The 11,276-nt window shown below is 38.4% G+C and overlaps 2 protein-coding genes across 2 annotated transcripts; one reads left to right on the top strand and one right to left on the bottom strand.

The window, feature by feature from the left end:
* The first annotated feature begins 799 nt into the window (after positions 1-799).
* Positions 800-7,407, top strand: LOC141622351 (cell cycle checkpoint protein RAD17-like). Its single transcript, XM_074438396.1, has 12 exons — positions 800-1,190; positions 1,288-1,345; positions 1,681-1,766; positions 1,867-1,914; positions 2,009-2,062; positions 2,253-2,355; positions 2,946-3,253; positions 3,350-3,695; positions 4,913-5,035; positions 6,025-6,223; positions 6,304-6,364; positions 6,839-7,407. Exons 1-12 carry the CDS (start codon positions 939-941, stop codon positions 7,049-7,051), a joined length of 1,851 nt encoding a protein of 616 aa, XP_074294497.1. The 5' UTR covers positions 800-938; the 3' UTR covers positions 7,052-7,407.
* Positions 7,408-7,470: 63 nt separating this feature from the next.
* On the bottom strand, positions 7,471-10,245 carry LOC141622352 (protein ALTERED PHOSPHATE STARVATION RESPONSE 1-like). Its single transcript, XM_074438397.1, has 4 exons — positions 9,605-10,245; positions 9,036-9,283; positions 8,612-8,835; positions 7,471-8,370 (listed from the first exon to the last, which is right to left on the bottom strand). The coding sequence occupies exons 1-4, from the start codon at positions 10,176-10,178 to the stop codon at positions 7,584-7,586; spliced, it is 1,833 nt and encodes a 610-aa protein (XP_074294498.1). The 5' UTR covers positions 10,179-10,245; the 3' UTR covers positions 7,471-7,583.
* Between the last annotated feature and the right edge of the window lie 1,031 nt (positions 10,246-11,276).

The raw sequence follows: 11,276 nt of genomic DNA, 5'->3' as shown, positions 1-11,276 counted from the left end.
GCCACGGGTCCATCGGCCGAGGGTATAACAGTCTTTTCACCTGATAGCCACTTGGCCACTACGTGACAAAAGGCGAAAGCCTATAAATACTCCTCAACCTTCATTGAGGAAAGCATCCACAAATTGACCTAATAACCACTATTCATCTGGTAATATCTTCCTTATCTCTCTACAATACACTCTTAGCCGTGTTACAACAACTCTCTCTAAGTTCACCGACTTGAGCGTCGGAGTGAGTACGCTCGGCCAAAGCCGAGCCCTCAGTTTGTTCATCGTTTCAGGAGACCGCAAGGAGGATTCAAGCAAGGACATCATTCTACTAGCTACGAGTGGTAACAAACACCTGCTCTGGAATTAAACCCGGAACAGGATAATTTCAAGTCGGATCACTTCAGAAGTTCGAAGTAAGTTTGGACCATATATTTCGAGTAGATTGGCAAACAGGTTAATTCGGATTTGGTTGTTTGGTTTTGCAATAATTCGTGCCAGCTCGGGTCATTTCAGCCCTGTCATTTTCGGGTAAGTTGTTGAGAAAACGGTCAATACGCGATATTAAACTTTCGGATCGGGTTGGATAGTGTCAGGTCAATTCGGATCTTGGGTCAGATTCAGTTCCTCAATTAGGGTGCATGTCGAGTTCAGGTCGGTTATTTAGGCCGATTAATTTTACCAGGTCTAAATCGAGTCATTTCGAAGTCTTGGGGTCAAGCTTGCCGGGTCGGATACTCGGATCCCTTTTGCGAGGCTTCCTTCGTACACTAAGATACGATCTACTTATATGAACTCAGCCGTGTGCGATATCATTAAAAAAACCCGCGCTTTTTTCCACACACTTCTCCCCAAACTCGCAACTCCCAAATTGAAATCAAATTAGGGTTTCACAATCTTCCCTAATTCGTCTCACTGGCGCCAAAATTGAATCAAATTAGGGTTTCAAAATGAAGAAACGAAGCAACGCCATTGTAATTCTATCTTCCGACGACGATGAAGATGATGAAACGAACAACAATGTCAAGAACACTCGGTCGCTTCGCTCAAATTCAAAGTCTAATCGTTGCAATTCAATTCCTAAATCATCGAATTCGAAACCAAAACCGAAAACCTCTACAGCTAAGTCGACGAACAAGAAGAAGCCGCGAATTTCTCAATCTCTCTCCTCTTCTGTTGAATTGTTTTCCACATTTGATGATGTAATTTCGAAATTCTTACTTAATAACTCTTATAAATGTTGAAGTAGTTGTGTTATTGATGGTTTAATGCTTGAATGATTGAATGTGTTGATTGCAGCTTAAATTCTTATCTGAAGATTTCGCTCACGGTTTTGCTGGGTTTAAGGTATCTACTGGTACGCCGTAACCAACGCAATATGTTTCGTCTACTTCCATTATACTTTCCGGTTTCATTTAGTTGTATACTCTCTCCCGTTCAAGCTAATTCCATACGTTTGATTTAAATACAGCATAGTATGATTAACATAGGCATTTGGCTAAAATTTGATTGGAAGTAGATTATGAACTTTGATATTCGTTGTTATTTATGTATGATGATACAATGTCAGTCAGTTAAACGATTTAAGACGGAATGTCGACAAGTGATGTGTATATAATTGTTTGTTTTGTGGTGGTTCTGTGAGTTTGGGAGTGTTCTGTCTTCTGACATATGGGATGAAATTTGAATCAGGTTGTAAGAAGGCTGATGGGGCGGAATCATGGGTTGATAAATATAGGCCTCGTTCTGTGGATGAGCTTGCCGTTCATAAGAAGAAAGTACACCTTATGCACTAATTCTATTGGTTCAATTTTTGATTTATTGTAGTATACTCGTAGTTGGTTTCTGTTGCGTGACGCAATTGCGCTACATTGGCAGGTGGAAGAAGTTAAGGTATGGCTTGAAGGCAGACTGAACAATTCAAAGGTGTGTAGTGTTTGGCAAGTGCAGTACGTCATTACTGTATAGAGACAAAGACGAACAAACTTATTGACGGTTATTTGATTTGCCTATGTTGTAGGAGTGCCAAAATTATGTTCTTCTCATCATTGGCCAAGCTGGGATTGGAAAATCTGTATGTTCCACTTGATCTCATGACTTTATCACTTCATATGTGTTGTGCTTATCCAGCATCAATCAAGCAATTCATTCATTATCTAGTTATTTTGATCTAGTCGTTTCATATGCAATAGTATTTAATGTCAAATTGGTCTTTGGCTTTTCTAATTAGTGGTTTTCTAATTAGTGGTGAAGTTTGATTGTAGGCAACTATACGCGCTGTTGCTTCTCATGTTGGAGCAGAAATTTGCGAGTGGAATACACCTACTCCAACCCTTTGGCAAGAACATGTTCATAACTCGAATGCAGGTACTTTTGCTGCAAAAGTTTGTCCTCTATCAAATGGAATATATGTTGGATGTTTGTTGTTGAGTTTGATGCAATTTTCATTATGGGTTATATGTAAGCAACTTATGTGTGTTCACCTGCAAGGATAGGGTTGCGAACTGCGTACATTCGACCTCCCCCCTTATCCCACTGTTTGCAAGATGCTTGAGGAAAAGACTGTACTGTGGTAATGTTGTTCTATTGGTGTTGAGAGACCTGTCACAAGTGGTATTGTATTATTTGGATTAGATTGAGATGCAGGAATTTTGCTAACTATAATACGTGGTAAAGTGCAATGTTTAAGTAATTTATTCGTGCAAAACATCTGAGGCAATAATAACTGCATGTAAGTTGAAAAATAAAGTTTGTTTCTATATATGATGTAACGAAGACTCTGCGAAGCTAAATCCTATATTTCATTGATTTGAACAAATAAGGAATAAAGCAATTCATTTTAAAAACTAAACATAGGGTAGTTTATATTCTCTACCTTTAAGTTCCGGATTTTAATAAACCTGCCTGCTACTTCTATTTATCATACTTTCTTAGTGAGCCATATTACTAATGTCCAGGACTACGGTACATATCGAAGCTGGATGAGTTTGAGAATTTTGTAGAACGTGTAAGAAAATATGGACTGCTTTCATCATGTTTGGAAGCGTCAAGACCGTCTATGGTACTCTTGATTGAAGATCTGCCTTTAGCCAATGGAAAAGTTGCTCAAGGAAGACTTCAGAGGTGCTTGGAACTTCTTGTTAGGTCTGTTCAGATACCCACAGTGATATGTATAACTGAGTACAGTGGTGCTGACTCGGCTGATGTAAGCATGCGTTACTGGGATGAAGTTTCATCAGCAGTAGAGAGTGCTGGAGCTTGTAAGGTCGCCATTCCTGGAAAGCTATTCTTCTTTACCATTTAGATGCCTTGTACTTGAACTTGTTAAAATTTTGTGAGCTTGTTCACTGAATTTTTTCAGGTGGCTTTCAATCCAGTAACAGTTAATTCTCTTAAAAAGGCACTTTCCAGAATATGTATGCAAGAAAAATGCAGCGCAGATAGTGAGCAAATAGATTCAATAGCTAATGCAAGTGGAGGAGATATTAGACAGGCTATCATGACTTTACAGTACTTTTCTCTGAAACAACAAAGAAGGGGGCTTTTGTTTTCTGACAAATGCGACTCTGAAGCTAGTGGGCTTGATCCTGTTCAAGAGGATGCTGATTTATCATCCAGATTAGGCAGAGATCAAACACTATCTTTATTTCATGCCCTTGGGAAGGTTTTGCACAACAAAAGGGAGACTGATTGTACCATGGAATGCAGTAAGTATCACTAACAGTGTAGCTGTCAGAGTTTATGTATTTATCATGATTATTAATACTATTGCTTTGGGTAAAGCTTTCACATACATTAGTTTTAAATGTTGTTTTCCGGCTCTTGTTTGAATCTCTTCTTTTCTTCCAAACAACCCTCTCAAAAAGGAAAAAACTATTATTCCCACTTTTCCTACTTATACGTAACTTTGACAATTCAGAAGCAATAATATGAAAAAATGAGGTATGCAGTAAGGTGTGCCAGGGAGTGATTGATGTGTTTTAACCTAGCCCGTGGGTTAGACCATCCCCAAGCAAGGTCAATTGCTTGGTCATGACCTTGCTTGGTCAAGGTTAATCAAGTAATTAGTATTGTTAATGTGTGACCAATGGTGGTTAATTTGTGACCAAAAACAAGAAATGGTCAATTTGTGACCAAGGATGGTCAATTTGTGACCAAGGTTGATCAAAAGAGATGGTCTTATTGACCTTCTACGTGTCAATTTCTTATTGGTTGAACAATTATAAAACAATAAAAAAACAATGATTGGGAATATTGTAAAGTGGATAATGATTGGGTTGATGACCTAGGTCGCGACCTTCTGCTTGGGAGGGTGAAAATGGGTCAAGGTTAATAAGGTAGGATTAAGAGTAAAATCGGGTCGCGACCTAGTTAGCGCGACCACTGCTTGGGGATGGTCGGGGTTGTAGCTTATATTTTTCCATCTTTTGCGTTTTTCCCTTATTTTTTCTTTTTCCTGCAGAATTCAATTCCAGAAATCAGTTTTCTCCTATGTGAAGTATAGCAGCTTCTTATCAGTTTCATTCTCTTCCACTTATTTTTCTCAAATTTTAATGCTCTATGGTGGCAATGGATATCTCACTTCTCAATTTAGAGTTTGTTGTTCATTAGCATGTAATTATTGTATTTGTCAAGTCCTTATGGTCTTTTGCGTATCATTTCCTAGTGCATCTCATCAGTTTCGTTCTTTTCCACTTATTTGTCTCAAGTTTTAATGTCTTTTGGTGGCAATGGAAACCTTACTTGTAATTTAAAGCCTGTCATTCATTAGCACTTTTATTGTATTTGTTTAAGTGCTTGATTGTCTATAGCACATGCACACCTAATAAATAGTTTCTAATAAAAGTGTCAGGTGTTATTTTGTGCATCACACAAGCTCGATGTGTGCTTAAAAAGTTTAATTGGAAGACTTGTTTTATTGTAGATGAAGATTTCTATTTGAAAGAAGGATTAACCAGATTACCTTTGAAGATGGATGCTCCAGAGAAGGTTCTTAGTCAAGCATATGGGCAAGCAAAACCAGTGGCTGATTTTTTGTTTGAAAATGGTTAGCCACTTTGCTTTACCTAATATTTGCATGTTTGTTTAAATGGTCTCAGAACATACCTGTTGCTCCTTTATCTCACAAAAACATTCTCATCAACTTTCGAACATATTATAATGCTCACAGATATGCTTCTCCGCTGATTGTGTATATCCCTCTCCGCAACATCCAAACCATTAACAAACTCTCCCTCCAACTGAACTGCAACGTTTTTTCTGCTTCACTCCTTATATTCCCCCTCACTTCGATTTATAATTCCTCCCTCTGATCTTGCTGAATTTCCCACATTTAAAAGTTAAATATCTTATTTATCTATGTTTGGCTACAGTTGAGAAGGCAATTGACTAGCTTTTGTCAAGCGTGCGTTTCTTTCCAATTATCATTTTCTTATTTTCTAATTGAAATTGGCTCGGCTGGTGGAGGGTATATAATAAGTGGATGTGGCAAAAGAACTAGATATCAAAATAAAGAGGATGCCGTTGATGAAGTGGTATCAGTTACTGGTTGCTTGGGGTATCAATTTCCCTTTTCAGTTTTCAACATCAATTTTTGTATAAAAGTTCCGGGTATGGCTATGGAGAAGCAAATTGTGTGGTACCGTTGGCTGAAGAAATTCCCATCATTTGCATCTCTTTCAAACTGACCACATGTGTTCAAGTCATTCAGTTATGACTATGTATATACTTGTTAAATATCTTTCCATCTATTTATTTGGGTTTGCTACTTTTTGTTCTAGACCCTATCACGTAAGCATAAGTATAAGCATGGTCTGGTACTCTTGCGAATCTGTGTCGCCAAATGGGTCTATCTCTGTAGCAAACCTATATTAACGGAGGGAGTACGTAGTTACTAGGTATTGAATCTAGCACGGGACAATGTTCAGATTCTGTCTTTTACACTTCCTTGCTACAATTACAGCCTTGTTCCCAAATTTTAGTTGTTCTAATGAAAGCAGTTCTTAATCTTGTATCTCGGGCATATTTGCATTGCAGTGTTAGATTTCCTGAGCCAGGAAGCAATTGAAGACGCATGGGTTGTGTCATCTTACTTGAGTGATACGGATTGCCTTCTTTCCTCCAACCATCGAGGAATTTCGAGAAGCTATGAAGCAGAGAACGTTATTCAGTCAGCTGCTGCTTCGGTAGCTGTGAGGGGGGTGCTTTTCGGGAATGCTCATCCTTCTCCCTCTAGGTATGCCTATCTTGTATTTATGCTTGCTTATACAGCAAATGCAACACCTTTGTCATAATTTAAGTGAACTTCCAACACAGGTGGCATTCAATACGCCGACCAATGCTTTGGCAAGTGGAGCAATCAGCGCGCCGCAATATGGTGAGTACTTATCACGGTACATTTTGTAATCTCTGTTTTGTTGTGTATCATCCTTGAGAGTTGAGATGAGAAGTTCAATTTTTTTTGGTATAAAGGGAGCCACAATTCACAGACATTTTATGTCATTATTCGTGAGTGTCAGTGTTTGTGAGCGTCTTTTTCTTAATCTTGGTTTCCTCATAAAATCATCTCAACCAAGGATGTCTTAGTCTAGTGGTTAAGACGGAGGTATTGTGGACAATAGGTCCCAGGTTCGAATCCCCCTCCCCCTTATTGTAATGCGACTATGTGCGCGCTTCGTGAGACCAAAAAAAAAAATAAAATCATCTCAACATGTCTATTAATTTTGCACTTCTGCATGCACCCTATATTTGCATCTTAAAACCTACTAAGTTCTTGATTCTGTAAGCTTCATGCACATCGTTATCTATCCTATTGACTGCTGTAAATTGATCCTTACATTTGTTAACGCAGCACCAGATAGAGAGGCAAAGAGTCGAGGGTTCTTATGGACAGAACTTATCCAATTTATCTGTTGTCTGCACTGAATATAAACCAGCACTAAAATGGCTTGGATCCGCAGCATTTTTGTGTAACAACTCAATTCAAGATGATGAAAAAGATCTAACGAATGCCATAGATCGATCAACTGAGTTTTCTGATGATGATGATATTGAGGACTTCTAGTTATTGATACATGCTCTTCCGTCATGAGTAAATTTTTCGGCAGATTATATTTATGATCTTTTGCCGTGGTAGTTAAATCCAGCTGATAGCTTAATCCATCTTCCTCGATTGTGGGAGCAGATTCTAGTTCTAGAGGGTTCAATTGTACAGGTTGTATATATCGAACTGTTAATTTGATTGTATGGAGATTGTCTTGAGTAGACCAGAGTGATCTTGGTTATGAATCATGTGAGCGTATTACGATGCAGTGCTGTTAATTGCCATATTCTGGTGGCCTGTGTCTTTGTTTACGTATGTATCGGCTGTATTTTTATGAAATATCAGTTCTAATTTTAAAGGATAGTGTATTAATGTTACCTTTATTTTGTTCAACTATTATCGGCACAAGAAGATGAAAATCCTTTAGGCACCGAAAAGCACGGTATTATGAGTTATACACAAAAAAATCAGCTAAACTAGTACTAAACAGAAAGCACTATGATTTCATCATAAACTAAACCAGCAAAAATGTCATTTAGGGTAATCGCCCTGGTCATCCCGACTGCTTCGTAACACTATGATGTTCCTGATCCATATTTTTGTCCTTGTTGTATACGTTCTCGAAACCTTGAGCACATACACTTGAGAAACCAGTAAGAGCCTGAAAAACATGGGGAAGCCCTGTCTGCAGGTTATTTAGAGTCATCGCCCTGCTCATCCCGACTGCTTTTTCATGTCTACTCTTCTCTTCTGCCGCCTTAGCTTTCAACATGTCGACTTTGACCCGTTTTTCCCCAACTGGATCCCATCCTTTTCTAGTGCCCGACATCCCGAGCAAGGAAGATGGGCCGTACTTGCCCTCGGCGGCTCTTAGCTCAGCTGCTATCTTCTCTAGCTCCTTGTCAGCATTCTCAGACTTTTTCTTCTGCTTATGTTCCTCAGATTGTTGGACAACAATGGCGTGAACGACACCCAAGAAGCTATTGATCCCCTCGGAGGCTACTTTATCAGGGAAATGATCAATTGCCATTTGCCATTCTTCACACAGGGAGTAGATTGCGGAATCTTGGATTGTTTTCATTAGCGAGTTTTGGTTGATTTGGAAAAGGCTTAGTCGGAGCCAACCAGTTAGAGAATAGATGTAGTCACATTGCGACTTAACTAAGTCGGATAAGGATTGTTGCCATTGTTGGATTTCAGACTCGAGCTGCAATGTAGACTGCCGGTGAATCTCAGACGTGGGTTCAGTGCTTGGGATGGCGTTGAGGTACTTGAGCTGAGCAACTATGTCCGTTTGTACTTGGTGGCACTCGTACATGCTTCTCCACATGCACATAAATCTACAATCGGTTTTAATGATGATTCATATTAGCCGACCTCAACAAATTAAAATGTACCCCAAAAAATGTTACCCCATGACACATTTTGCACCATAATGCAACCCTTGCTAATATCAACAACGAAATTGTGATCTCGAAATGATTTGGGATCAGCTAACATAAAATCGTCATATGAGCCCCATGGATCATTATAACTATCATCATCAAAGAACTAATTAATCACAAGTTTAAGACAGTTTACCCTTTAATAATGTCAAGGAGTTGAGGATAAAGTTGAGTCTCCCTTAATTTAGTGATCTCATCTGAGGTAGTTTGAATGGCCTGAGAAGCAACTTCCAACAATTTCTCCAATTTTTCAACTTCTTTTTTGATTTTCTTTGTTTTCATGTTGTCTGCCTTCTTTATTTCCAACCTCCTTAGTTGCTCTACTCTCTTCTCATGTTCCATCTTCAATTTCTCAGCATTCTGTTCCATTTTATATTAAAGCAAATTAGTCTAGGTTACGGAATTATAATTAGAAAGGAAAATGAGATGACGTCATCAGATCATACCGAGACTCTGTAGTCTCTAGTCTATACCACCCTCTCACATTCAAAGTTTGCGGATCCTTACAATGAGAGGGTGGTATCAAGACTCGGTAAAATGTTTGACTAGAAATAACATACCTTGACCTCAGAAAAGAGCTTCTTTTCCCAAGCATAAAGTCTGTCTACAGTAGCACTATGACTGCCAGTACCATTATGGTTAATCACATTATTAATAATACCTTGATTAACATTAATCATCTCCATTTTTCCAACCACCATGCCACAATCTTCTCCTAATTTTCGAAACCCTAAACCGTTTCGCTTCCCGTTTCCTCCCCATAGCACCGGTGTCCATCTTAAACTCCTCCCATTATTACTCTCCTTCCCTACATTAATTAAATCATAGTATTAAATTAATCGAACCAAATATCATAAACAAATATTTCTCGCAAATTCTTGTTTAGCAGAACCAGAATTTATTAATTAAATCATACGAGTAGTATTAAATTAATCGAACCAAATATCATAAACAAACATTTCTCGCAAATTCTTGTTTAGCGTAACCAGAATTTATACTTACGTTACAGAAGCGAGCTATTTGCACAATAAATAAACTAGAAACAATCGAAAATTTAAACTAAAAATTTCAAAATTTTAATTGTTACGGTTTTACGAAAATTAATAAAACGGTCTCATGATAAACTTACCGTAAGAAAAAGCCGGGATTTCAAGGACCCCGGAAACAAAACCACCAGCATTTGCCGCTCTAAAAAAATACTCATCCAACTCCTTAATTATCTCCACCATCTCCTTCTCTTCTCTCAAAACCGTCTCCGTCTCCGCCTCCGTCTCCGCCGCCGCATTCTCCTTCACCACCACCGGACTCACATTACTATCATCGACACTATCATACCACTCATCCTCAATCCGATACTCCGCCGTAAACGGGTCCCAGAAATCCCACGTGGACCCACCACTCGGCATTGGTGGCGGTGGCGGCGGAGGTAACACCGTGGCATTGGTTGTCCACGTGTCTGTACTCGGGGACATTGGCGGCGGCGACGGTGGCGGAGGAGGATGGTGGTGGTGGTTTTGGTGGAGAGATGATTCGGCGGCGGCGAAACGGAGGAGGGAGGCGGAGACGGAGCGGAGAGAGCGTAAGTAAGATGAAAGTGAAACGGAGAGATTATGACGAGATTCAAGGAATTGTTTCATGTATTTGGTTCTTGCTTTACATCTTGACAAGGTTTCTTGTGTTATCTTTGAAACACAACTCCCCATTTTTTTAAAAATGTTGTGTACGTTCAAATGAGCAATGAATGAATGAATGTATATAGATGGTGAAAATTATGTTTTTGGGTGGTAAATACTATAAAGTTGATAGAGTTTGGGCGTTACTTTTGATGGTCAAAGGATAAAGTTGATCACTAGATTATAGAATAAGACGGTTTATAGACCTGGTATACGGGTTAACCGAGTCGGATTCTGGTCAGTTTAACTCGAGTTTGAAGACTTCGGGTCGGGTCATTGTAGATTCTAGCTATTTTCGGGTCAACTATAATAATCAGTGTGAAACAATAGATATTTGGTCGGCTTTATTCGGGTTCGAGTCTAGACACGAGTTCGGGTCTCATGCTGGGTACTAGTTAGGTTATTCGGATTGGGTCATTTTGATCGGGTCAATTTTATTAGGTCTATTGTTTATCAATGAAATAATTTTTAGAGTTCTTTGCGAGAAAATATAACCATGCCAATTCGTGTTTGATTTACTCTTTGGCAAATCTGCAAAATCAAATGAAATGTTTGAACATGAATTGGCATTTAATCATCGTGTCACACTATAAGATTGCGTTTTGCAATAATTAACTTTTTTTTTTTACTTCTTTACAGTTCAGTCAAAAAGACATAAGATAGGCCGATAAGGTATGTGGTTGGCTGCAGTAAGTAGACTATACAACCAGTTGTATACTTGTATTGGTTGTATAGAAAATAATTTGAGCTTTATAATGAATTATTTGAGCTTAGATTTATACATTACTAGCTTCATTATAAAAAGATTGGTTTTAAAAAATTATAATGAAGCTCAAGAATAGCATATATAAGCTCAATTAGATTTTAATTTTGACATCATAAAATTTAAATATAAATAAAAAATTATAAAAGTTCAAAAAAATACACATAAGCTCGATTAGATTTGTTATGGTTCTGCAATGCTCTTGTACAACAAATTGTAGAGTAGTATTTGTGGGCTGAGGGCAGTGTGCCGTTAACATTTACTACAGTAAACTACTAATTTATTTACGTTTTTATTTACGAGTAATTTGCATGCATGAAGAATGTGAAGGATTTTAAATATTTACTGTGGAAAGTGTGATGTAT

The sequence above is a fragment of the Silene latifolia genome, chromosome X (assembly GCF_048544455.1).
Source record: "Silene latifolia isolate original U9 population chromosome X, ASM4854445v1, whole genome shotgun sequence".
Taxonomy (NCBI): Eukaryota; Viridiplantae; Streptophyta; class Magnoliopsida; order Caryophyllales; family Caryophyllaceae; genus Silene; species Silene latifolia.
This window is presented reverse-complemented; position numbering and strand designations above follow the sequence as displayed.

Coding starts and splice junctions, on each gene's coding strand:
- LOC141622351 (XM_074438396.1), top strand. CDS start 939: ATGAAGAAACGAAGCAACGCCATTGTAATTCTATCTTCCGACGACGAT. Junction 1,767..1,866: donor TTGCCGTTCATAAGAAGAAA/GTACACCTTATG, acceptor CTACATTGGCAG/GTGGAAGAAGTTAAGGTATG. Junction 2,063..2,252: donor AAGCTGGGATTGGAAAATCT/GTATGTTCCACT, acceptor GTTTGATTGTAG/GCAACTATACGCGCTGTTGC.
- LOC141622352 (XM_074438397.1), bottom strand. CDS start 10,178: ATGGGGAGTTGTGTTTCAAAGATAACACAAGAAACCTTGTCAAGATGT. Junction 9,284..9,604: donor AATCCCGGCTTTTTCTTACG/GTAAGTTTATCA, acceptor TAATTAATGTAG/GGAAGGAGAGTAATAATGGG. Junction 8,836..9,035: donor AGCTCTTTTCTGAGGTCAAG/GTATGTTATTTC, acceptor AAAATGGAACAG/AATGCTGAGAAATTGAAGAT.